Source organism: Colossoma macropomum, unplaced genomic scaffold (genome assembly GCF_904425465.1).
Source record: "Colossoma macropomum unplaced genomic scaffold, Colossoma_macropomum, whole genome shotgun sequence".
NCBI classification, from domain to species: Eukaryota; Metazoa; Chordata; class Actinopteri; order Characiformes; family Serrasalmidae; genus Colossoma; species Colossoma macropomum.
Window position 1 is genome coordinate 16,509,930 of NW_023494792.1, and position 26,776 is coordinate 16,536,705.

Below are 26,776 nucleotides of genomic sequence, written 5' to 3' on the forward strand. Positions count from 1 at the left end.
GTGCACAAGATGCTGATCTCTACCCACCTGGTCTGCATGTCCACTGGCTTCAGAGCTACTATCACTTGCTCCATCTTCTTGTGGGGTTTCTGGAGCATCAGAAGGACAACAGGACATTATTTGTCTCGAGGACCTTTGGTTAAGCTAGTATCAGTAATATGGTGAATTGATCTACTTACCTGCTTCAGTCTGTGCAATGTTCAGCAGTGGAGTTGTCACTTTTGTTGGACTGGAGTTGTTGTCTGTGTCCCAGTCTGACTCTGGAGAAAAAAGAATACTTAAGGTAGACACCTAATTCCAGCATTTATTGATATCTAGATATCAATTCACACAATATGTTCTTCAGAAGTTTCAGTCAACAAAATGCAAGTGCTCACCTTCATCACTCTCTGGTTTCTGGGCTGGGTTCTTGTGGATGCGTGGCTGAGGTTGTGGCTGGGGCTGTACGCCAGTGCGTGTTGTGAGGGACCGTGGGCTTGGCAGGGGAGGAGTTGCTGCAGGAGAGGGTCTACTTCTTTCTGTGCTGGCAGCTTCCTGTGCCTCTGGGCTGGAGGTATCTAGCTCCTGCTCTGGGAGGACAGGCAGAGCCCCCTGGGTTTCACCCACTAGCTCTTCCTCCAGTTTGTAGGCTGGGATGTTCTTGCTGGCCTTACTGGTGGTACTAGCTGAGTCCCAGTCAGAGGCATCTGTGTTGAGAAATACACTTTTACCAAAAATGGTCCTAACATGGCTGAAACAAGCAGACTATCTGTTCTGCTGAGTAGTAATGATTTTCTTTGGCATAAAAAAAGACATTCCAATTTATTGCTGACACTACAAAAAGTAGGAATAACATTTAAGATTCCATTTTAATATCCAGTCAGCTTGTTAACCTCAGAATTATGAGTAACAGCCCAAAATTACCTTCCAGATCATCAACATCCCCTAATCCGAGTTCCTCCATAAAGTCTGTAAGCAAAGACTCAGCATTAAACACATTGTTATGCAATCACATTAGAGAATGAATTGGAACAGCAAAGCAAGCACTGTCCTCTGTGCTATTACCTGTCTTCTTTTCAGCATCTTTGGAATCCATTAATTTACTTAGTACGGACACTGGCTCTCTATGAATTAGGGTTTGCTGAAATAAGAAGGAAAAATGCTCCATACGTTAAAATCAAAACAACTAAATTCTGATGTCATCTAAAAGTAATGGCCTTCTGAAAGTTCACCTGCTTTTCTGATTTCTCCTCTTCTGGTTCATCATCATCAACATCATCCTCCTCCTTCTCCTCCTCCTCCTCATCCCTAGTGGTCATTAAAACTGCAAAGAGAGAGTAAATGGAAAGTTTGATACATATCGAGTAAAGATACGGAACAAGTTTGGCAGAAAAAAAACAAATACACAGACAACCAGCGCACAAGCCTCTAAATATAGCCAGCTTGCATACATGCACATGCAAAATGGAGATTTTTTTAATGCATATGAGCTCATATCCGATGTGCAAGGAAAGTACTGAGGGTAAATTAGTCATTTCATATACATTAATACCAACTGCAGTGGCAGCATCACAGGCTATATAGTGTCTTTTAAATTAGGAGACTGTGAACTCAAGGAAACTTAATTTAATTTAGCCTCAATGCTTGGTCAAGTAGCTATCATAGTGTAATACAAATATCATGTGTAATTTAAATAGCCCATCATACTTTATTTGGGACCATCAGTTGGTATGTACCAAGGGTAGCGGGTTACAAGCTCAATTCTGATTCTTCATTTTAATATAAAGCCTACAGAAAGCAAGCCACATAGACTGATGTGTTCAACATAGATACTGAGAACAGATACGCAGACATAAGAAAACCATTACAGGCTGACACCCGTAACTGACGTGAAAGAAATGGGACATGATGTGATGAGTAAGGGGTTATGGGTTATATTTCGCCCTGGAGGAGAACAGAAGAACGTGCAGCAATTTAATTGGCATACCCACTGCCTTCTGGCCTCCAGGCCAACCAACACTCCTGAATACACTACTGTGCTTCGATCCTCTTAAGAAAGACGGAATATAAAGCAGGGCTAAAAAGGAATTCAATTAACAATGACTACATAATAAAACAACAGTGCCTGTTTAAATACCTGTTTGTGTCAAAGTCCAATAGACAAAGCCAGAATATATATTTTATTAAAAATTACAATATTCTCATATGAAGAGCTATCCATTATAACTGTAACTATAAATGTTAACATGTCAACAGCCAGAATGAACTGTTTGAATGTTGTCTGCTGATAAAAAGCAAAAGCAATGAACCACATCAAAAATGTATTTTCAGCTTTGAATGCTTCCCAAGGCATGAAATGGTTGCAGAGATGGCTTACTGGGGCAAAGCTTTAATGCTTTTCTGTTTTAAACTGCCATTACAAAGTAATAAGCATGAAATAAAAGACAAGAAGTGCCTGTAACCTACGTACCTTCATTGCTCTCCTCACAAATACTGGCCATGGCTTTATGTGACTTGTTAAGGGAGTTTGACCCATGTTGCTGCTTTTTGCTGGGGCTGTCTGAGCCAGACTGAAAGAGAAGAGTATGAATCGGCTTAAAACTAGAATTCCTTTGCATACCTGTCTAAAACATCTACATGGATTAAACTGAAATAAACTATTTGGAGGACCACATTCACAGCCCGATGTCAAAACTATTAACGGATACAGGTACTTGCCAACACTGGTTTTAATGTGACCTCTAATGATAAATAATGTTATATACCAATGTTAGGATCAGTTAGCTAACTAAGTTAGCTTTTCATAACTTAGCATTCTTTTGTTAACTTGATAAATTAGTCACATTTAACAGGACAGTACAGTGCTTGCATTTGCAATTAAAACATTCTGTCTAAAGACAAATTAATTCTTGTGTACAACAAGATATCATTAGCATCTAACATTGTTCCACTATTAACTTTAGCATTAGCTCATCTGAAGGGACAGCTTCTACCACTGAAACTTCCTCCTTATTAGACTGCTTTACCGCCCACTGTTTAAAGACTTTTCTGATTTAACTAGTGCAAATATGGGTTCCAGAATCTTTTTTCTTTAAATTGGCCTACATTCATATTGTCAGTTTGATGTGCTTTTCTGTGTGCTTCTACATTTTCCTTTGTGTTGCACAGATTTTTAGTCTTTAAGCATTAGGACTGTGCATTCTGACTAATCTTGATATTCAAGTGTCTGGAAGAATTCATGAACCGATATCTGATTAACTGTAGGGAAGGAAATTAAATGGAGAAAAAATGGATTTTGACAGAAAATAATATAGGGCTGTAAGCTTACCTTTTTAGGTGATGGTGTTGCACAAAACTATAGCAGCACACACTTGAAAACTTGTTTTATTATTCAAAAAGAGGGACATCGCTAGGTTTTTGCACGGGATGAGAACAGATGCTGCCTCTTCAGGAGTTAATCTAGCAGGCGATACAGCTGCACTATCTCTGCCTTCTCAGGCAGAGATGGCTCTAGGTACTAACCTCTGAGTCCCAAGGTGAGTCCTCCTCGTCATCCTCCTTTTCAATACCCAGCTCTGACATAAAATCTGAAAGGTGATTATTGAAAAAAAATTAACAAAAAACACTGAAAGAAAATGTCTTTCAACCAGCTTTAGATAATGTTTCTGAGAACCACAAAAACACACACCCCTTTTCTTATCCTGAGATTTTTCAGTTTTTTGAGGCTGCTCAACCTCTTCATCATGTTCAGACCCTTCTGATCTTTCAGTTTCTGCTTTATCATACTCCTCTTCTATATCATCCTCTTCATATTCATCTTCTGAAGATGCTTTCTCCTGGTTTGAGACAAAGAATTTTTTCAAAAACCCAATTAGCATTACGTTATATTTTTATTCACAAGAGATCATAAAAGATAAAAAAGTAACAAACACAAAATAAATATGAAATTATATGAGATGAAGGACTTATTAGGCACTGGAAGAACACAGAAGGGAAAGAAGGAAGAGGTTTCTTCTTCTACAACACACAACCACATTCAAGGCTGCTCCATCTCGACACCACATATTTTTCCACTTTATCACTGCCTAAATGAATCTACACAGCTATCACAAACAACTACACAACTACACCTACCATTCCACACTCTACAACTACTAAAAGCTTCCCAGGGTACCTGCAATGATCCTTGCACTGAAATAGTTTGGCACATGACAGACTCATCTGGATGCTCCTGCATCTTTAAATTCTTGTGTTCATGCTGTTTAGCATCGTCATCAGAGTGAGAAGTCAAATCAACATCATCAATGACTGTGTGAGGAATTTCTTCATGACATGACACCTGGCCTTCTTTAGCAATGTTCATGTCATTCTCACTTTCGTCAGCTAACTTGATACAGTCTATGTCATCAAAAGAACTTGGGCTTGGATTGGGATGTTCTGTGCCAATAAATCGATCAATAACTGTTATCTGTGACTCTTGGTCATTGTCCTCTGAAGGACAATGTATGACTTTTGAAGGTGATGGGCTGTGTGGGGCAGAATGTACCGGACTTGGCGAACCAGAGTCTGATAGTCTGCCTTCAGAAAAGGATTCATCCATTTTCTTGTGGTTATCCTCTTGGCTTTCCCTTTGGATGTCACCACTCTCAAATCTATTTCCATTAGCATCTTCAATCAGGGAATCATCTGGTGTGTCATCTGAGTTAACGCTCTTTTCAGTAACTCTGACTGTCCCACTTGCAAAGTCATACTCCATTTGTTGAACCTCACTATCAGAATCCTGATTCTTGTCATCCTCTTTGTCGCTTTCATTCATATCATGTTCTAAATCACCATTTTGGTCATCACTCCCAACAATCATGGATACTGGCATATTCCCATCATCATCCTGATTCTCCACTGTCCAGTCCTCAGCTCTCATTCTTGCCTCTACAGGGGAAATGTTATCTTTAAGTAAACCGTCTTTACTTGTGTCATCTCCCTTAGAAATAACTGCCTCCATATTTGATGTTTCACCTTCTACTTCTCCATCTTTTTCATTATCTGAGCCAGATTCCCAGGAGTCTTCAGAGCTTTCAGGTTTTTCCTTTTGTCTCAGCTGTGTCAGAAGTAATTGTGGTGGTTTTGTTTCATTACCCATCTCCTCTTGTTCATTATCACTGTCATAACACTTCACTTTGGATAATAACACAGATGATCTATGTGAATCCTCATTTATATCACTGGCGGGATGTCCTTCATCACCTGTTCCAGCAGTCTGTTTAGACACTGTGTTATCACCCTGAGGGGATGAAACATTTGGTTCCTCAAATACTGGGGTATCTGTCTCAAAATGTGTGTCATCAACAGCACTGCTTTTCTCAACTTCCAAGAGTTCTTCATCCTCCTCATCATCCCAGTCCTCTTCATCATCATCATCATCATCTTCGTAATTACCCTCATATCTGTTGTTTCTTGTTACACTGTCGACACTTTGTAGAGGCGTTCTGAAAGCTCCTGTGGGACCTGTGTTTTTATCTGAAATTGCTTCACTTTCTTCTTCATCTGAGATTCTTGACTCAACCCTGATGGCTGACACAAGACAGTCATCTTGTACATCTAAAGGTCGTGGAATTGGACTATCATAAAGAGCAAATTCAACCTTCTCCATGACGTCACTTGAGATTTCTGAAATCATTATTTTCTCTGAATTATCTTTCCCCATGCGTTCCGAATCTGCCCTTTCTTCAAGAGCATTGTTCTCTGAGATTTCTTCCTCCACCACACTGGATTGAGCATTTCTGGAAACACTTTCCTCAAGCAACACATCTGACTGCTCAGGCTGTACCTGAGATTCAGTATTCTCACCCAGCTTCATCTGATCAGGGATGTCATCACTGCCCTTTACGGCTGTGGTTTTTGCCACATCAGGATCCTCTATCCCTTTATCAGCTTCTTGTGCTAATGCAACATTTGCCTCCTCCTCTTCCTCTTTTTCACCATTACTTTCTTCTTCTTCCTCATCTTCATCACCATAGTTGTCTTCTTCATCCTCCTCCTCCTCGTCATCGTCTTCCTCTTCTTCATCTTCATCATCATTATCCTCATCTTCTTCTTCGTCATCATTCTCCTCCTCATCTTCGTCATCTTCTCCTTCCTCTGATTCTTCTGCAGGGCTTTCACTGCTCTCTGGATCCTGCTGGCTGCCACAAGGCATCTCTGAGAGATCTGCTTCACCACCTACCCCAAAGAGGTTGATGGAATGGAATAGACAGTGCAACAACAAAAAAAAAGAGTTAGAAGACAGCCAGATCAAGACAACTACTGGCAAGTTACCTTATGGGAGCTGATGAGGGGTGTGGAGTTCATCTGGGGAGGTTTGGAAAAGGAGATGGGTGTGGGAGCTACAGGGTTCTGCGGGGAGGTACTGCTGGCAGGGAGCGCCACGGCGAATGCTCGGTGTTCTATGGCATTGCCCTCGCTGTTGGGCTCAGACTCACTTCCACTCCAGGATTTGTTTGGATCCTGATCCACAACGACTACAGGGCAGGGGTTTCATGTTAAAGCACAGCCACAAGCTAAAAGGAAATTGCTCTGGACATCTGACTTAATACTTACCCTCCTTCTGTTCTCTTTTGGAGGCACTCATGAGCTTCTTTAAGTTTACCTTTTGAGGTTTCTACACATACAGAACAGATATTATCTCACGGTGATGTTATGAATGTATTAACAGTGTGCAGAACATAAGGGACACACTCTATACAGGTTAATACTATAGTTAAATGAGCCAACTCATTGTAGCATGTACGTTACTGTATGCAAAGCATGTCTTCACAATTTTCTGTTTCTGGGCACAATGTATGCTTCATTATAAATACTGTAAAGTGTTGTTTCACACTTCCCCACAACAACAAAGGCAGCTATAAGTTACACCTAAAAGAAAGGGGTTCCCGTTGTGGAAGTGCATTAAAACATACATCAAAGATTTGTTCATAAGCAAAATCAACATCGTTTGAATCTTTGCATAGAGTATAAGAAATACCTTAGGGCTCAAATCTAACTCATCATCTTCATCTGTAGAGGGCCAGGAATCAGCAGGGCCACTTCTTGATGCTCTAAACATTAAAGTTTATTATCAAGTTAATTTCATACACACACATAACAGCATCACAGTTAATTACTGTATCACAGTACACTGGGCACTTATATATGTATATTTTCTTACCTACTAATGGAGTCTGCATGAGAATTGTCCTCTGTATCTGGAAAAATGGAAGTTATATATGGAGGCAATTTAGGTGCATATTAATGATACACACTGTAAATTGCATGTTTATAAAACATTTCTCAATGCAAAATCATGGATATAATTTGTGATATGCAAATGAAATATCACCATGAAACTAAAACACCCCTTCAACAATTTCAGGTGATATTTATCAGTCTGTACACTTGTCAACTAAGCAAGCGTCAGTCATAAAACTGCACTGAATCAAAGCATATCAACATTGTTTCTTTAAAACTCAAAGAGGAAGATTTCTAGAATATTTCTACAAGATGTCTAGAGACCAGACTAACCAAAACAGAAAGAAAATATTCCATCTAATTAACACACATGACACAGCATGGTTTACCATCAACAATTTTAAAGAACTCCCGTTACATTCAATGATATAACCTTGTTCTCATTTAACTGCTTGGTTAAGAGATGGTAAAGAATGTTGTGCCTCCACTGTGGCACTTCAACACTTTTGACAATACTTGCAATACCTTTCCCTGCTTCTTTGGAGGTTCCTTCTGCAGCTATCCATTGACAAAAAAATGCAAGCAATATGAATGGGAGGAAAGTAAAAAGACCTCAGACAGAACATTGCATAGTACAATAATAAAAGCATTATTGAGCACAGATGAGAACACAAAAATGGAAGCATTAGGAAATGCTGGATGATCGCTCCCAAATGTGTCATAATGACATGTGAAGTGAAAATGAGTTTCAGAGTTTTCGGATATGCCTGGTCAAATTACATTACTTTATTGATTTTCTAAGTGAAAATAATTTAACACATCCTCTATGGAGAACTTTAAATATGTAGAATAAATATAATACTGCACAATTTCTGTTTATTTGCTGAGTTTAACATATTGGAAAAAAATAAAACATAACATATAAAACGTCATACCTTTTTCACATTTTTTAAATATGTTTAATTCAACAAATACAACAAATACACAACAATACAAAAATTGTGTTCTTTGTACAGGGCATGTTAACTTCTTTTCACTTAGAAACTCAAGCTTTGGCACCTAACTGTAAAGAAAGGTACTGTTTCCTCAGATCTAATAGAGTACACGAGATGAATCACATGCTCAGAAAACTCAAGCACTCACCATCTTTGTCTAGAGCTGGACCTCCAAGAGAGAAGCCTGCCTCAGGACTGCCCAGCATAGAAGCCTGCTTCTTTTTACCCGGGGCAAGATGGGGGGGTGACTGCAAGGATTTCCTCTTTGTTCCATGCTCAATGATCAGATGTGAACATCTGAAAACGTGAGATATCTCTATACTCAACCAGCAGACAATGAGAAGAAATTTGAACTTTGTATAGGTAAACAAAAGGAGTGCTTACGCATGATGCCCATTCATTACAGCATAGTCATCAGAAGACCATCCTTTAATGTCTTTCACAGTGATGTCAGCATTGTACTGCAAGAGCAGTCGCACCATGTTGATTTGTCCATTGCAAGCAGCTATCATCAGAGGGGGCCTTAGCAGCAAAACATTGAAAAAGAGGGAATGTGAAAAAAACATTTTAATGACTGAAAAAAAAACATTTTTTACTGTTATTCATCATTTAGCAGTTATTAATAATTTCTATTTGGCTCAGACTGAAAGGACTGACATTGTAGTTTATCAACAAGTCAACAGAAATCAACAATGTTCTCAACTATGCAAATATATGTTATGTGAACAACAGGTGTTTGAAAGGACACTTGAAGGACACCATGAACTGGACTACAAGAAGTGAAAATGCAAACTCTCGTTTATTCACATATTACTACTTCTACATTTCTATATTCCATATGAATACTGAATAAATTTGAATATTTCACATAGATTCTAACACATCTGGAGTGCCAGCTGATGCCAGCAATATTTTATGTGACCGACTATCGCTCTTACCGTTGTTCCTGGTTCTTGATATTAATATCTGCCCCCTCTTTGAGTAAAAGTTCAGCCATCTCTGCATGGTTTTCCTCCACTGAGAGAATTAAGGGAGTGTTGCCTTCCTATAAAGCCAATGAACAGCCCTGGATTAAGCCGATAAAATACATTCATTTTTATCCCTTTATCTAACCCACAGATGTCAAGTATATTTGAAAATGTTAGAATGGAACTACAGCATCCCTCTGATTAATCAACTGTTGCTTCATGGGGATATAATTTCATGCTGCCAAGCTCCTCGGATCCACTAACAGAAACTTATCCCTAACCACGTATCCGACACCTGTTGCGCTGGGATAAAGATAAAGGTAATCTGGAGTCCTGGTGAGATCCCTGCTGAGGCTTCACCTTGTTCTGGGCGTTGATGTTAGCCTCATGTTCCAGGAGCTGCAAGGCCACAGAAAGGGAGGGGATGCGGGCAGCCAAGTGTAACGCTGTGTTGCCATTGATGTCCACCAGGTTTGGATCTGCCTCATGCTCCAGAAGGATGGACACGCAGCGATCCTGCTGGCATTGCACCGCCTGCCAAGAACCACAGATAACTCAACAAACATGTTCAGTGAGACAGACACTATCAACAATGAACTCTCATTTTTTTTAGCGCTCCTAGAGGGAGCTAAAGCCCTGAAAAGAACTACGCATGTTTGGGATGTTGCATGTTGTAAAATTCTAACAAAAAATATAATAAATAACAAGTAAGATAGAATACAGAAGGTTAGAGATCAGGACAACAAATCTTACCTTCATTAAGGCAGAGCGGTTTTGATTGTCACATAGGTTGAGCTTAACTTTGCTTTCCACCAAAAACTGAACCACCTCCGTATGTCCATGAACGCAGGCTATATGTAATGCAGTTCTGCAAGTCCAATGAGGGAGAAATAAATATAGCTTTCTTTTTTTAATGTTTTCCTGAGTTTATCATTCTATAAAATTAGTACCATAACTGACTTATTTAAATATAAGCATACAGTGGAACTACAGAGACTAAAATGCATATGAAATAAATACAATAATAATAATAATAATAATAACAATAGCAACAATAATAGGAGGAGGAGGAGGAGTCTTCGCTCCAAATGTCAGAAAAACAAACCAACTGAAAATAAGGGCAGATTAGATTAGATTAGATTATAAGTGAAAAATGTTAAATTATCCAGCAGTTCTTATGGCTAATGGTGGGATTTAAGTTATCCAAACTCACCTGTTCTCTTTATCAAGCTGATTTAAATCATTCTTTTTCGCAAGCTGTCTTAATTTTGTCACATCGCCAGTGAATGCAGCCTTCTGCACCTTTCCCAAGTCTTTCTCCTTCAGGTCATACCCCACAGAAAGCACACTCCCCGTGTCAGACGCACTGGGGGAGCCTTTCTTTTTTTTGGTAAAGTTGAAGATTTTCTTCATTGTATAGCGCACCGCAGCTGACAAGAGCAAGCCTGCATTGCCCTCCTGATAAGTATACCTGAGATTCAGGTGCCGATATAGGATCACCGCACCTTCCCCATCTCCTAAAAATAAAACGTGCAAAGCGGATTAAGCAATTTAATAGCCCCAACACATAACGTTGGAAAATCAGTATCTATGGGAACAATAAAAGTGTCAGAACAAGTGGCTGATTTCCAAGTCGTCCTGTTAACAGCTGTATGCTCGATGTAGAACAATATCTTAAAGGAAAACTGTGAAATATAACTGAGCGAAGTGGTATCACACAGTAATAGCACTGGCTAATCATGACAACAATCAAGCTAGCCAGATACAAGGCAAGCACTGCACCTTAACCAAGTCGAGAAAACATAAAATATATCCTTCCCCAGCTATTTCTTCAATATGTTCTTCTTGCTAATGACCTTTGCTGGGTTTGTTAGCCAGCTAGCTAGCTAGCTGACACTAATCCAGCCAGTTAAACTACAGGCTAGTCAGCGAGCTACGCTTCGTTAACATTCCTCATTCACCTTGATCAACAGGCTGCTTGAAAAGATCCTCTTCGGTCCGACGCGTAAAGTCTTTGTCATAAAACCCAAGAAGCAATAAAATCTATGTATAATAAATATATCGATTAGCCAGCTAACGCTAACTAGCAGCGCATAACTTTCTGTCTCCCCCTTTGGCTAGCTAGCTAGCTTATCACCCAGTGAAACCGTTGAGCCCACACTAGGCTAGCTCGGTAACCAAGGCAACGGAACAGCGCCTGAGTGACCATCACATTCAAGTGGCTGCGAGAGCTGCTGCGCTGTTTTGAGGCGGGTAGACTGGAGTTAAACTTGACAGAAATTGCCTCTCTCAGTTACTTCATGTTCCATTAATTCTAATATGACGATAATATTTACATTAACTTAATATTTATTCAGGGCTATAGAAAAGGAAAGCCTGCAGTGACACTTTGGAGCTTGCTAGTTAGTAAGCTGGTTAGCTGATGACGCAGATGCTATATAGCTTTTGAGAGCTTGTTTTTAAGCGTTCCGCTTCAGCAAAATAACCTGGCCCGTGATATTAACCAACCATCGTAGATCGAGTGATATCGGAACTATGTTGTGTTATGGTTGTTGTTTCCTTACGGAAAAAGTGCCTGAGGGCGGAGCTGACCGTTGGATTGAGGCGGTTTAAAAATTGATTGACGTTGAAATAGTCCAAACAGATGATCGGTTTCTCTCACTTCTCACATACGACCCGCCCATCTTCTGGCAGCTTGTCCTTTAATGGTTTTGATTGGACAGATTGAGTTGGAAGGACAGTGATTTCGACCAATGATGTGGCGCGCAGCCGGTGATTGGTGCGCTCAGAAATTTAAACTACTTAAACCGTTTTGAGCGGGCAGCTTGAATTTCGCACCGAGCAGGCTGTATTTGTAGCGTAGAGGTAGTCGGACCTGAATGTTGATCGAAAAGGAACAACTGGACAGGAGAAGAATCCGAGTGATCTGTTAAGCTTACTTTTAAACAGAAAGGTAAACTAGGGTATTTTTTATATTATTAATATGTAGTTAACCTAGCTAGTTGCTTTCTGCTCGATAAGTGGTTGTGGTTGAAATGCTAGCTAACGAGCGATGTTTTCATGTCTGGCTAATGATTTTATCGTTTTAGTCTTGTCTTTTTAAGCTTTGTAGTGTTAGCCGAACAGTGTTTTATGGGTATTGTCTGTATTTACGATCTAGCAGCTTAAAGTTTTTGTTTCCGTAATTTGAACTCCGCGTCAGCGAGTGTTATACAGTGTTAACTCAGATAGCTGAACTTAACTAGGTTAGCTAGGTTACCACCGAACAAGAAGCTGGAAACTTTTGTTAACGTCGGTGATGCTAAATTAGAGTTTGCTAGCTAAGTCCCTGCAAAAACAAGGTAGGTTAAATAGCTGACATGAGCTAGGTCTAACGTAGCTATCTAATGCATGTGGCCGAATTGCTTTTAGCCGCGCAAAATTTGTTTTGCACAGGCCTGATCTAACTAGGTAAGCTAGGTTTCCCGATCACTTTGAGAATCGAACTTGCTTATAAATTGAATTGACACAAGCCAGCTGCCAAAAATGATGTAGCTTACTGCAGGTCTGGTTAAGTGTGGAAATGAGATACTAGCTATTCGGTTGATGGTGGCAGTTCTTGGCCAAAGACCAAAGCCTGGGCATTGTTCGACGGGAATCAAGTCCAGACATATTCTGAATCTGGCTGTCCATATTTGTCTCCCGTGCTGGAGCACAGCAAGAAACATTAAGCATTGTGATTTAGGTTACATTTGCACACTGACATTGCACAGACAATTTTCAGAGCTCTTTGTTGAGCAGAGAGTTTTGTTTTTATGTTGACTTTTAAATGGGTGGAATCTGCTGTCAAAGAAGATACAATTTTCCTAAATTCTGTAAAATTCATGAGATGTGAGCGAAGCGATTCAGAGGTTTGTTGTCAAATACTGCTCTGATAGGAACCATAGGTTCTAATGTTTACATCGTCGCCATTTTATCGGTTGCTGTCAGAAATGCCCATTGAACCTACTGTTCGTATCTACCGACACGTCTTCTGAGCTTTTATGTTCTGAATTGTACCTCTTCACCATGAATGCGTTTTAAAATATACATTTTAAGAACCATGTTTTAGAGGCATTGAGCTCTGGTTCCTGTCACCACCCCCACTGTGACAATTCTGAATCAACAAGTTTCTGTATAATGGAGGGTTTTGCATCAAATAACTTTCCATTTTGCGTGGCATTCATCATTCAGTACTAATGTATGCTGTCCTGTCACTGACCAGAATAAGATCACTAGCATTATTTATTTAAAGCCCAGTATTTTTTTTCTGTATTTTCATGTTGTACATCTTTCATCTCATCGTACTGCACACCTTCACTTTGGCTTTTAGGGACGCAGCCATGAGTTCCTTGCCGGAGGCCATGCGTTCCCTCACGCAGGTGTTCACTGGGAAACTGCAGGACTTTACTGATGAGGTTGAAAATGTTCACATGTTGTGGCTGGAGGAGATTCAGCAGGAGGCTCAGCGGATGTTCTCCAGGTATGTAATATGTGACATGCATTAAATCAAACAGGGAAACCTCAACTGCATGTGATCTGTTTGTTGTTTGTGTGTACTTGTGTTACTGTTTGCTTTAGAGATTAAATGTCCTGGTTGTGTTACAGTGATTTTAGCACAGAACCGGAGCTTATGCCCAAGACTCCGTCACAGAAAAAGACAAGCCGCAGGAAACGGGTCTCTGTGGAGCTCAATGAAAGTCGTAGCAAAAGACGGTAAGAATCTTTAGTTTGTACTGTCATTGGCATGCTGTACAAAAATTCTTATCCGAAATATGTTCGTTCTCTTACGTGATCCGTATGACTTAAAATTTGAATGAGCTTTTTTGGAGCATTAATGTGTTTGCAAGCATTTGTGTGATATTGCATAACTTTTCTCTCTGTCCAGTTTCTCTAAGGGAAAGCGCAGCAACTTGCGTCGTTCTTCAGTCCAGAACACCCTAAATTCAATTTCGGAGTTGGTAGTTTCACATGCCCCCAGTAACAGCCCGGAGACTGTGGCTGAGGAGCCTGTTCGCCGTACCAGGCGTAATAAAGCTGCAACAGCAGACAGTGAGCCTGTCAAACGTAGCACACGCAACAAAGGAGCTGCTAAGGCGAAGGAGCAGGCAGAGGTGATGGAGGAGGAAGCAGTGGAGGTGGCAGCAGTGGCTGATGCTCCACAGCCACCTGATGTCCCTGAGAATGTTCCGGAGGTGAAGGAGTCAAGCAGCTCTTCTTCTCCGGTGCAGACACTACTGTCCCAAGCTATGGTGAAAATCCCCTCAGCTGAGCGCCTCTCTGCTAATAAACTGCTGGAGTCTGGTCCCTCTCCAGGCCGCTCTGCTAATAAAATTACCATCGCAGCTGCAGGGGCTCAGGCCTCCTCACGGACCTCGGTCCGACGTTCTCTGGTGCTGCGGCACTCTCTTGTGGGCCTCAGACACAGCATGACGCAGGAAGCAGTCCGCCGTGCCTCTCGACGCTCCTTCCTGAAGAAGAAAGCCAGACTGGGCAACTCCACATGCAGCAGCTCCGTCAGTGGTGAGACTCCACACGTGCAAAAAAGCACACAGGTCCAGTAAAGATAATATACAGAATGCAGTTAGGGATGAGTGTCATGGGAAATCCTATGATTCTGGTTTTGATTAGTTTTTGATTAGCCCATTCTTTCCTCTGTATAGAAAGGAAATTGGAACAAAATCTGTTCAAAGACTAAAGGCACTTCATGTATTACTGGGCAGACTGTTGTAGTGCAAGCTTTTGGTTCTGAAAGTTTAAATACAGTTGTATGCAAATGGCCTTTGCAAACATTATGGCACATTTGTGCTTTTTATGCTTTTTTTTTTAATTGTTATATTAAGCAAAAATAGAAGTTGTGCACTAAAAATGGCTTCTTGTCAATTTTGTTCCTTGTGGCAAATGTATTACTAGTACACTACACTAAATATGTCGTCAAATTTTAATTTGCAGTATCGGTCAGATTCCCACATTGGTCTATCCCTCAAACACACTGATGTGGGAATTGTGGCCGAATGTTGGTATCCACATCTGTGTATCCCACATCGGATATCAACATTCAGCAACAATTCCTGCGTCAGTCACAATTTTTTTTTATATCTTCTCTTTTTCTAGGGGATGTTTCTATGGATGTGGAAATAGAGGAGAATGATGTAGTGATAGAGAACCAGATTGAACAGTGAGTAAATCTTTCCTCTACTTCATTATGGTATTACAAGTAAAGATTACATTTTATTTGTGAGCAGCGCTGATTTATCAGAGATGATTACCTGATCTTCTAGAATGCTTACTGAGGATGAGCCAGCAGAACCAGCAGCTGAAACCAGCACTGAAGCACAGATAACCCAGCCTGGGGTAAGATAACAGTAGAAGGTTGCTGGATTGCAATATTAGTTACATTACCTTAGTTCAGTTAAGATACTGAATACAGTTAAGTCTTTTGGAATTGTATAACGGGTAAATGTAGACAATTCAGAATTTTCTCATCTGGTTGTGCTTAAACAGGTTCCTGAGCCCAAGCAACCAGTAGACGACAAAGCACTGATGCAAAATGAGGAGCAGAAGCCCTCAACTCCCACTGCCGGGGAAAACTGTCGTTTCACGCGGTCCATGGCTCGGCTGTCGGAAACAGGTACTGATGTGACAAGTAACTGCTGCGACCACAAACTCGTGCTGATGGTGAAATGGAAACAAGTATCGTACAAATAAGATCTGAAACCATGTTAATGTGTCGTAATGCAAGTTGGGTGGTTTTCAGTATCTCTGCTGCTGATTGTGTAGTTGATTGTACTTACAATGACTAACTGAAACGAGATCCAGAACATTTTACTCAGTAGGTGCCAAATATACAAGGAACTGGGTCAAAATGGATTTCAGAATTGCTTGATCGTGGTTCATACAGGATTTAATACCTGTTGCTGTGCCCGAGCTTAACAAAGAGTAAATGCAGTCATATTTTTCATCATCGTACTACACCACACTACATTAAATTTTTTACTTGTGACATGGCAAAGTTTTCACATTGTTTGGCCGTAATGCTTTGGAAGCAAACCTGCCAAGGCACTGTAGCCCGGATCAAAAGCACATTCCATATGTCCCCTCTGGAGTAGGGACAAGTACTGAGGATCGGCAGGCAATGGTTTTTCTTATGGCTTTGTTAGATGAAATTTCCCATCTTTAATATCCAAGTAACACCTCTTTTAAGGCTAGTGGAGAGCTAAAAGTGGGATCATCTCTTTAATGATGTGTTCCTTTTGTGTCTGTAGATGACAGTGGGAAAAAGTCTCAGGATGATGTACGGTGAGTTGACTTTTGAAACTATTCTTTTAATCTATTTGTAGCGTTATTGTATTGCTTCATTGAGTGGGGCATTCTAGAGTTTAATCAAAGTGTCTTTTTCAGGGCTTCTCGCTCGGGCTCCAAACGCCGTGCAGCAGAGTCGGCAGCAATAGCACTCAGCACACCCAAGAAGAAGCACTCGCCTCCCAAGAAATGCATGACTGTAAGACACACAATACAACTTGCTATCTATAGTACTATCCGAATGGGAATCTCAGTAGGCAACAATATATTAGTCGTCAGAACTATTTGGTTTATTTTAATGCCTTTTACCTCACTGCTTACATAGGCATCATTTTAGTCAAAATGGAACCTTGGGAGGCTGCTTATTAAGCCTCTTTTTAGATGACCGCAATCGTGCCTACACTCTACATGCCATTGTCTCACAGCTAATTATTTTGTCATCAAAATCTTAACCTAATAGTTGCTAACAATTTAATGTGATGGCCTGAGGTGGCAGAGCTGGCTAGCTTGCTAATCTACAAATTTACTATAAAAATAAAAGTAAAATGATGATCCTCATGACTAAAATCCTAAATAAACCATGTTTTGTTTGACATAGCGTACGTTTGATGGAGCCGCTTGTCATATTACATACTGGAATTGTGCTTTCAATTAATATACAAGTGATGCTAAATTAGATATATTTAAAAAGGAAATTAGAAATTATTATTAAATTAGTTGTTTTGTATGTGTAAAGTATCTAAAAATTTGCTTGGGCTTTGTCATGTGACAGCTTTTTAAGACAACCAGTGCTAAGTTTTGATATACTGGTAATTGAACATTCTACACTCAGGTATCTGTTTTTGTGGAAGCTGTGTAATTTTTGTTAGGGTTTTAAAGTCTTATCTTGACCCTTTAGGGCATCACACCTAGCATGCGCTTCCTGCACACAGTCCAGAAGAACCAGCTGCTGATGATGACTCCAAGCTCACTGGGCCGCAGCTCCATCATGAAGAGCTTCATCAAACAGACTGGAAAAACCGACGTGAAGGTGAGCCTGTTTACCTCACACACAAAAAACACATTTAATATGTTCACACAGGCAAGCTGACAGGTTTTGTGACCACAGCCAAAATTCCCTGCAATTGGATAGCAACGTCAAATGATTGCTTGCATGTCCTTTTGTGGTGTTTACTTGCATCTGACTATCCTTGTCTGGCTGGACAGTCATTACGTGCAAAAAAAACATTTTAACTGAAGTTTAGTGCAGCTTTAGACATTTTGATCACTGTTAAACAGACTGGATATGAATAAATGCACATTGCTTTCTGGGTTAGTAATCCTGCTCCTGTTTGTCCCCTCAGTTGAGCACTGGCTCAGTGGTAAGTGCAAACTCTGGTATCAGTGTGTAAGACATTGTAACCTTATCACTGGTGTGTGCACGTGTGCGTGCGCTGGGTCACTTTCCTTTTGCCATCTAACTTGTAGAGGTGTGGCATAGGGTTCATACTGTATCTAAGTACTTGTATTTAAGTTTCTTATTAGTGAATGTTACAAATTTCCTCCTAAGGTCTTACTGTAATACACAACATAACTTGGGGGTGGACAATGTGATTTATCATTGTGATAATTTATCAAAGATAGTCAGTATTTTAACATCAACACTGACCAACTGCATGTTTCATTCCAAAGGGAGCATAATAACACCTGTTTAATTGGATTTAGTTTAGTATGAAATGAGTGACTGGATTTGTATTAGTTTTTGTAGTATTTTTCTTTCTTTTTGTGTTTTCCAGCCTCAGAAAAAAATGTAATGCAAATTGTCACAAATTTTGTAGTATCTTGATTTTTATTGTCATGTTGTCCACCCCTAGCGTAACAAAATGCTATGTGTTGGGGGAATCTACTTTTAACCCTAGCCCTAATGTCCGTCCCTCTAACGTGTCACTAAAATCACCTTGCATCTATACAGTTTTTCTCTGTGCTTCTCAGACCAAAACTGCTGTTAGTAGTGAGATTGTAGTTGCACTAAAATACCTTCTGTTTTGTCAGGAGCGGGAGCGGCAGAAATGGGATGCACTAAATAAAAAGATTGAACAAGAAAATGAAAGAAAGAAAAAGATGGAAGAGGAAAGAAGAAAGAAACAAGAAGATATGAAAAGGTGTGAAAGCTAATATAACTCAATTTTGTATGTGTATTTATTGCAGTTATAAGTTAATGCTATGAGCTGTCTTGAGTTTTGTGGAATAACTTGAACTAATTTGCTTGTCTTTAGAAAACGGGATGAGCGTTTAAAACGAGTTGTAGAGGCCCGGGTCAAAGGAGAGAAGGAGAAGGAGCAGGAGAAGAAAAAGAAAATTGAAGAGAAAATGGCACAAATAGAGAAGAAAAATGACATGGTTGGTGTTTGATTTTTCTATTTAGAACTTGTTTTGGTATTTGTTATTCTAGATCCTTGCAAAGAAAGGACTGGAACCTAACCTTTTTACACTTAGTACTTAAACATGGATATTCTTAGGTATTCTTGTGGGCCACTTTTGAGATATTGTTACCTGTTTTGGGATTTTGAAAACTGAATTATAAATATATGCATTCACACAAACACATGGAAGACTTAAACACTAGCCACGTTTACATGCAGCCTGATAATCCGTTAATAATCCGACTAATAGCTCAATCGGAATAGAATATGTCCATGTGAACACCCCAATCGTAATAGTCTAATCCGATTGAGGCCATTCGGAATACAATTTCTATCCGATTAAACGAGGTGGGTAAACTTCTAAATAATCCGTTAAATAGAAGAATAATAGCCATGTAAACGCCTGAATCCGATTACATTCCAATCGGAACGTATAAGTATGTTCTGCGCATGTGCGTCGCGTCACGGCGAAAGTTTACACCGCTCAACATGGCGGAGCAGAAACTGGTCTGGACCTCACGTGATGTTCGCTGTCATGGTAACGTTTACTCTAAGCGCTACTCCACGCATGCGCGTCATTTTGCATCGGATTACTTGTAGTGAGCATGTAAACGAAGATTTTCCATCAGATTGTTGAATAAAGTGCATATAAACACCTCAGTCTAAATCTGTAATCGGATTGTATTCAATCGGATTGGCAAAAATCGTTGCATGTAAACATAGCCACTGTCTTCCACAGCTGCGTGTGGAGCGGCTGGCAGAGGAGAAAGCCAAGAAAAAGGTTGCCAGCAAACGTCAAGAAGAACTGGAACTTCGTAGGAAACAAGAAGAAGCAGCCCGAAAAAAGAAGCTTCAGCAAGCTGTAAGCCACCTCATACATATTTGTCCTCTCTGAAAAGATATTTGAGCATTTGCAGTTTTCCAACATTGGCTAATATTGTTTGTCGTATCTCATATCGACCATATCCAGAAATCACTTAAGTGCACTTTTGTTGAATGGAGTGTTTTTGTTTTGTTTTGTTTTTGGGTTTTTTTGTTTGTTTTTTTTTAACTCCTCTCATACTGCTCTTTTCTTTCTGAACTGGTGATAAAGATCATTATTTGCAAAATCCTCCATCTTGAGTATATAACCAGTTACAGCTTTGCCCTCTCAGGAGGAAGAGGAGAGACGGCATCAGGAGCTGCTGGCCAAGCGGAAGGCTGAGGAGGAACGAGAAAAGGCACGCAAACAAGCAGAGGCTGCCCGCGCCTTGGAGCTCAAGAAGGAGCAAGAGAGGGAACGAGAGCGGGAGAGAGAGCGGGAAAGACAAGCTGCTGCTGAGAGGTAGTACGCCATTGGGTGTTTGCTTTTTGTTTTTTGTTTATTTTAACTCTTTCAAACCTGCTTTTTTTAATGGATTAGATGCGTTTCACTTGAGTGTTTTAGATTGTAATACAGTTTGCATGCATTTCCATAGTTAAAACCCAGCAATCATCCACTGAGCCAGTGGGTTTGTTTTGAATTGTTTGTTGCAGGGAGAGATTGGAGCGGGAGAAGGCCGTTGCTCTTCAGAAGGAACTGGAGAGAGCTGCTAAAGAGAAAGAAAGAAGAGAGCTGGAGGAGAAGAGGAGGATGGTAGGTATCTGCTCACTCTGGAGACTAATCCACTTAACCATTGTTTTGTGTGGTGGTGCCCCCACCCCCCACCCCCTCCACCATACTAATAATGAACAATGCTCTTTTTTTTGTAAATATATGCTCATTCTGAAACTGATGCCTATAACATGTTGTGGGACAGGGGCAATTTCACAGTAGAATCCTTGTGAAATGTTCCAAAAAACATCTTAAACCGCCGTTGTGATGATGCTTGGATATAAAAGCAGAGGCTTAGTCCTTTATGAACAAGGATCAGATGCACCACTTTGACACATGTATTAACAGTTTAAGAACAACATTCCTCCACAAGCATTTACAAAGATTTTAGGTATTACACCTTCTATGGTGCAAAATATCACAAAAGATTCAGAAAATCTGCAGAAATATTGAATGCCTGTGACCTTAGATGGCACTATAATAAAAATCAACATGTTGTAATGAATATTACCATATGGGCTTAGGTATTATTTGCAAAACCTTTGTCAGTAAAATACAGTTCATTGCTGCGTCCACAAGTGTAAGTTAAGACTCTGCTATGAATAGAAGGAGCCGTATATCATCATTGTCCAGAAACAGACAAACACAAAGTTCAGAAGCCAGCGCCCATCATGGTATGGAGTTGTGTTGGTGCTATTGGCACAGGTAACTTGCACCTCTGTGAATGCTAAGGGGCACATACGAATTTTGGAACAGCATATACTGCCATCTAGACTATCTTTCAGGGGCGTCCCTGCTTGTTTCAGCGAGACAATACTAAGCTGCACTCTGCATGTGTTATGAGAGTATGGCTTTGGAGTGAGTGCAGGCCCTAGACTGGGTTGCCTGCAGTCCAGACCTGTCTCCCATTAAAAACTTGATGCATTATGAAGCACGGGGGTGGCGGGGCCACTTTCACAACTACAACAGTTGTCTTCAGTTTCCAAATAACTTGTTAAAAAAAAAAGCTGATAGTTGTAAACATGACCAAATTTTTGGAAGATGTTAACACTTGTCAGATTTAGTACACAAATAATAAAATTAGTTATTGCATTGTCTTTGTACTGTTTCCAGTTGAATATAGATCAAATTTGATTTGATTTTAATTGGCATTTTACCTACTGTCCCAATTTTTTTGAAATTGTTTGTTTGGATGTTCATCTAAGTTTATATCTACTCTTTTAGGAAGAAGAGCAGAGGAGGGCTGAAGAGGAGAGGGCTGCCCAACAGAAACGCGCTGCTGCTGTGGCCCCTACAGTCACTGTACAGTACTGATTTTATTAATCCAAATTTCTACCTTGTGACTACTGCCTATTACAGTAATAACTGAACACTTTTTTTCCTTTTTTTCCCTAGACTTCTGTTATGAAAATGCCCATTACCAAAGCTCTCAATGCCACAATTACACACAGTCCTGCACTAAATGTTACTGTAGATATTGAGGTAAGGTTCCTGCCATTTTGAATGGTATATCTTATTATTATTCACATCCTGTAGAGGTATTGTTGCTGTCAAATGGCTTGTGTGTTCATGTTTCTCAGCACTCTGTCATGAAGACCCCTGTGAGCAAAGGAGCAGCTAACATGACAATAGACAAGGGAGCAGGGCTGAATGTCACTGTAGATGTAGAAGTAAGTTAAACATGTCTCTGTTTACTGTGTTTAACTCATCGCGTTAGAATAAAGAGCAGAGGTTACTGAACAGCTGGGCCAGCTAATAAAATTGCAGACTTGGACCCAATCCCATTTCTTCTTTTTACCCCTACCCCTTGTTTTCGTATGTCACCCTAACCCCTTGGAACTGAGTTACAAGGGGCAGTGGTTGAAATCTTGCCCTACGAAATGGGACAACCCTCAAATTAAAAAAAAAGAAAGGAAAAAAAACATCGCTTCATCAACAGGCTACTAGCAGTGCTCTGTAGGCGACCTGGCCCGTCTTCAGTGATGGCAGAGAAGGGAAAAGTTCAGCAACCTCACTGCTGGGCTTTGGTTACTTTTAGGGCTTCATGTGCTTTCAAAGAGGGGGTATAAGACCATTTATTATTGCCCACCGCTAGTTCTTTGGTGATAAGAAGCTGAAGTCAGCTATTCACCAGCTTCTTGTTTGAATTTTCCCATGTTGTCTTAAAAAAATGGGGCAGCAGAACTGCTGGACTATTTAAGGTGGAACGGGAAAATTAGCTAGCTAGCTACTGAGACACTAGCATGCAATTAGCGAATATTTATTTATTTATTTATTTATTTATTTATTTTTAAATGCTTGTTATGAAGACAACAACCATTAATACACAAGCGACATTAAACTAAGATAATACAATGGTTATTATAATTTTTGACGGAGAAAATACTTACATTTGTGGGGTTCCCTGGTCGCTGACGCAGCCATCTTGTCGGTTTTTCTTTTTTCTTTTTTCTTTTTTTTTTTTTCCACAACACTCCGTTTGGAGTATGTCTCTGAAAAACCTCCGTTTGGAGGGCCATGTTGCTCTAACACTTCACCCTACCCCTCTATTTCAACAAAAATTGGGACACCCTAACCCTAGACGTGAACGTGCAAAACAGAGGGCTAAGGGCTAAGTGGTAGGGACAAGGGGTGAAATGGGATTGGGCCTTACTTTCCATTGCTGAGACTTGAGTTTGATTCCAGTCAGAGTTGCATTCTTGTTGTACGAGGAAAGCGTCTTTCCTCCATCAACACAGTGGTGTGCTAGTGCACCCTGAGTTGACGCCTGCTGGATCACCCAAACAGTTGCGCATTTGAGCTGCCCTACAAGAATACCAAGAAAAGATGTTGACTATCAGGTGGCTGGCTAAATGTCTTTTTTAGAGAAGTGGTTATCAAACCAGTCCTCAGAGACCACCAGATGGTCCACATTTTTGCTCCAACACAACCTAAAACACAGGAATAGAATTAAAATGTGGACCATCTGGATGTCCTGAGAACTGTTTTGGGTGTAAAGTACAGTGCTGCCCTCTGCTGCCAAAACATAGCCTAACACAAGCTGAAACCTGAAAGGATTTCATACCTGGCCTTGGAGTTTCTGGAGAAAGATAAATACATAATCAAAAACTGATTTTTAAAAAAACTGATGTCAAATCTAAGCAGCTGATGTATTTTTTGAGCAAATATCTATAGATGTGTATTGACAAATATCCTCTTTATCTGCAGTTTTTAAACAGCACAATTTGGTGGGAGCTGACATGACAGGATGCTCTTGAATCACACTTTTCTCTTCATGCAATAATAAGGACTTGATATGCTTTTTTTTGTTTTTGTTTTTTTGTTTACATCCTACAGCAATCTCCTCAGTCCTACCAGATTACACCTAAAGGGAAGAAGATCGACATTTTAGTGAATCCAGAGGATTACGGGATGGACCAGAACAGTGATGACTCAACAGATGATGAATCAGCACCCAGGAAACCCATCCCTTCCTGGGCTGAGGGTAAGAAACAAACATGGCATTCCCCTGCCACAACCACCCCATTCCCCCACACTGGTATAAAATTATTTTTCTTGGTTAGTAGAGTAGCTTTGGTATGGTTCCTGACTTCCCAGTGCACTCCAGCCATTGCATGGATTTGTTAAATTCCATGAGCAGCAGATGTGATGTAGTTAAATGTAATAATGTAAGGGTTTATTAGCCAACTAGGTATTGGATGATGACTGCAATAAATGAGTTGACCCAAGGAAAGTGTTAAGCAAACACACACACATTATATCCCAAGTAATTTCATTAATTTATTCTGATGTTAATGTTTGTAACAAATAAATGCAAAAATTGATTTAAATGATAAATGGGTTTGTATGGATTATATTTTTAGATGCCAAATGGTACATCAAGAAATTAGTTTTCATCATGATTCGATTAAACTATTTTGATACTATTTAAGGGGTTTTTGTGTTCGTTTGTTTTGTTTTTGTTTTTTGTTTTTTTTAATTGATGGGGCAAAACATGACCACTCACTGATGAAGCGAATAACAAATGGCACGTGTCAAGGTCTGGGATATAGTACGCTGTAAGCGAACAGTCGGTTCTTGTAGTGAACGTGCTGAATGGGGGGGGAAATGGGCAGATGTGATGACCTGCGCAACTTTGACAAGGGCCAAATCATTATGGCCAGATGACTGGTTCAGAGCATCTCCGAAATGGCTAGGTTTGCAGGCTGTTCTGCTGGGAAACCCTGGGTCCTGGCATTCATGTGGATGTCAATTTGACAAGTGCCTAAACATCATTGTCAACCAGATACACCCCTTAATGGAGGTGGTATTCACTGATGGCAGTGGCCTATTTCAGCAGGATAATGCACCCTGCCTTACTGCACACACTGGGAATCGTTTGAGGAACATGAAGTGTTCAAGGTGTTCCCCTGGCCTCCAAATTCCCCTAATCTTGATCGGATCGGGTATCTGTGGGATGTGCTAGAACAACAAATTGAAGAGGTAGCTCCACCTCGCAACTTGCAGGAATTAAAGGATCTGCTGCTAACATATTGGTGCCAGATACCACAAAGCACCTTTAGAGGTCTTGTAGAGTCCATGCCTTGGCAGGTTGGAGCTGTTTTAGTGGCACGCAGAGGACCAACAGCATATTAGGCAGGTGGTCATAGTGTTTTATAAACTGAGTAGTAGAGGTCTTTCTTTTTTTTTAAAAAAAAACCCAACATTGCTAATACCTATCTGTCTCAGTGTTTCCTGCCTTTAAAAACTGATACGCTTTTTAAGATTTTGAAAAGATCTGTGGTTTCAGGCTAGACTTGTTACTGGATTGAATCACATTCGTTCTTACAGCGTTTTCTGCTGATTATAGGCCCTGATGTCAATACCCAGTGATACTGATGTGTTGTTTGTACTGAATACATACATTTACATTTTTACTTCTTACATTTTATTTTGACCAGCAATAAGTGCTTCCCTTTTAAATTGTTTTATAATTTAATTCCTTTGTCAAAAATGAATGAATCTCTGCCTTTTTTTATTATCCTAGTACACATGCACATTTTATGGTGTCAAAATATATTAAGCATGTTTCTGTCCACAGGTATGCAGCTTCAGCAGGCTATCATGAAGCGCTATTATGACCCACTAGATCTGGACTCCTACTTTGGGGAAATTGAACAGCCCAGGCTGGAGAAAATCTTTCAAAAGACCAAACCACGCTTCTTCAAACGTACTAGCTCTGCTGTCTGGCACTCCCCTCCACGTATGGGTAACATGCCCAACTAGCAGAGAGATGTCTTACTCTTGTCTTCTATTTTACTTTTACCTTATATGTAAACACTTTGCATTTGTTTTATATAAACCTCTGGATTTCACTTTAATAAAGCGCTATAAAAATGTATATGAAGTTAGAGTAGTGGAAAAAAAGAATCATATGTTCAAAATCAACGGTTTTGCGACCAGTCCCCCCCTCTCCTCCATTTGTTAAGGTTTTAAGATGTTTCTTTCTGATCTGTTGTTTATTAATGGGAATTTGTGAATTAGCCCTACCTGCACTGGAATATGGCCTTCACATTGGAGCTGCTATTAATGACATTCAGATGGTCACAAGAAGAGACACTTTGGTCTGTAATCTTGTGAGACAAAAAAATTTTCACTGAGGCATGCATGTAAATTTCCTCCTTAAAACCTGTATAATAAACAATAGCTTTGAGTTGTTGAAAAGGAATGAAGCAGACAGATTCTACTTAATCTGAGTTCCTGTTTTGTCAGTCTTACGTATATCTTTTATTTTATTTTTTGATAAATAACACTGTAAATACTTTTTTAGAACCTGATCTACATTCTGTACTCATAGACTTGGTAATAGAGTAACTGTAATTTTAAATTAAAACCTGTTTGTGATTTGAAGTATATCCAGGATTTACAGTACTTAACACAAATCTTTGTTTTATGAGTGTTTGGAATGTGTTCAGTGTTTAAAATAGAAACCCTATCCGGACGGTATTTTTACACCTCATGAAGATAACTGAAGCATTTCTGTCCAGACCTTTATAGTGTTTGTGGAGCGCCATGCGCAACTTCATCACTAGAAAAAGCTACTTTCCATTGAGCAAACTAGCTCTGACCCCTAACAGTCTGGGTTTGTTTTCCTTCTTTCCCCTGTTTTTCTTTCCTAATACTGCACTGCTGAATGGGCGGGTGGAGGGGGGTATTTTTAACAATTGCTAAGTTAAATGCCTAAATGAGATGTGCTTCTCTCAGTGCGGTGAGAAATTTTGGAGATGAGTTAAAAGTGTACATTTTGTTGTGGTGGTGTGCACTGGGTGTACAAAC

The 26,776-nt window shown here is 40.0% G+C and overlaps 2 protein-coding genes across 8 annotated transcripts in view; one reads left to right on the forward strand and one right to left on the reverse strand.

Moving 5' to 3' along the window:
• The window catches only part of si:ch211-272n13.3 (ankyrin repeat domain-containing protein 26), a 33,995-nt gene extending 22,308 nt beyond the window's left edge, over positions 1-11,687 (reverse strand). For 3 of the 7 annotated variants that reach the window (XR_005007496.1, XM_036576254.1, XM_036576253.1), the window contains exons 1-22: positions 11,128-11,686; positions 10,380-10,683; positions 9,920-10,034; positions 9,527-9,700; positions 9,137-9,243; positions 8,583-8,720; positions 8,347-8,495; positions 7,729-7,761; positions 7,184-7,220; positions 7,001-7,073; positions 6,577-6,637; positions 6,295-6,497; positions 3,668-3,815; positions 3,502-3,566; positions 2,450-2,549; positions 1,967-2,056; positions 1,212-1,303; positions 1,045-1,120; positions 904-948; positions 378-686; positions 180-260; positions 28-89 (exon numbers count right to left, since the gene is read on the reverse strand). Coding sequence is in view for 6 of the 7 variants with exons in the window: in XM_036576254.1 (XP_036432147.1) it covers positions 28-89; positions 180-260; positions 378-686; positions 904-948; positions 1,045-1,120; positions 1,212-1,303; positions 1,967-2,056; positions 2,450-2,549; positions 3,502-3,566; positions 3,668-3,815; positions 6,295-6,497; positions 6,577-6,637; positions 7,001-7,073; positions 7,184-7,220; positions 7,729-7,761; positions 8,347-8,495; positions 8,583-8,720; positions 9,137-9,243; positions 9,527-9,700; positions 9,920-10,034; positions 10,380-10,579 (2,358 nt within the window). In the remaining variant the exon portion in view is untranslated. Of the gene's footprint in view, positions 1-27; positions 90-179; positions 261-377; positions 687-903; positions 949-1,044; positions 1,121-1,211; positions 1,304-1,966; positions 2,057-2,449; positions 2,550-3,501; positions 3,567-3,667; positions 3,816-6,294; positions 6,498-6,576; positions 6,638-7,000; positions 7,074-7,183; positions 7,221-7,728; positions 7,762-8,346; positions 8,496-8,582; positions 8,721-9,136; positions 9,244-9,526; positions 9,701-9,919; positions 10,035-10,379; positions 10,684-11,127 lie in introns of all 7 variants that reach the window. The other 4 variants (XM_036576258.1, XM_036576259.1, XM_036576255.1 and 1 more) reach the window with 4 other exon arrangements.
• A 319-nt stretch (positions 11,688-12,006) lies between these two features.
• Positions 12,007-25,898, forward strand: LOC118811786 (inner centromere protein). The gene is made up of 20 exons (XM_036576260.1): positions 12,007-12,119; positions 13,518-13,667; positions 13,793-13,900; positions 14,073-14,707; positions 15,299-15,362; positions 15,466-15,538; positions 15,689-15,815; positions 16,450-16,483; positions 16,586-16,685; positions 17,385-17,516; positions 18,518-18,627; positions 18,742-18,865; positions 19,628-19,750; positions 20,043-20,212; positions 20,404-20,503; positions 21,686-21,763; positions 21,857-21,943; positions 22,042-22,131; positions 23,798-23,945; positions 25,542-25,898. Exons 2-20 carry the CDS (start codon positions 13,528-13,530, stop codon positions 25,724-25,726), a joined length of 2,628 nt encoding a protein of 875 aa, XP_036432153.1. The 5' UTR covers positions 12,007-12,119; positions 13,518-13,527; the 3' UTR covers positions 25,727-25,898.
• Positions 25,899-26,776: the final 878 nt, after the last annotated feature.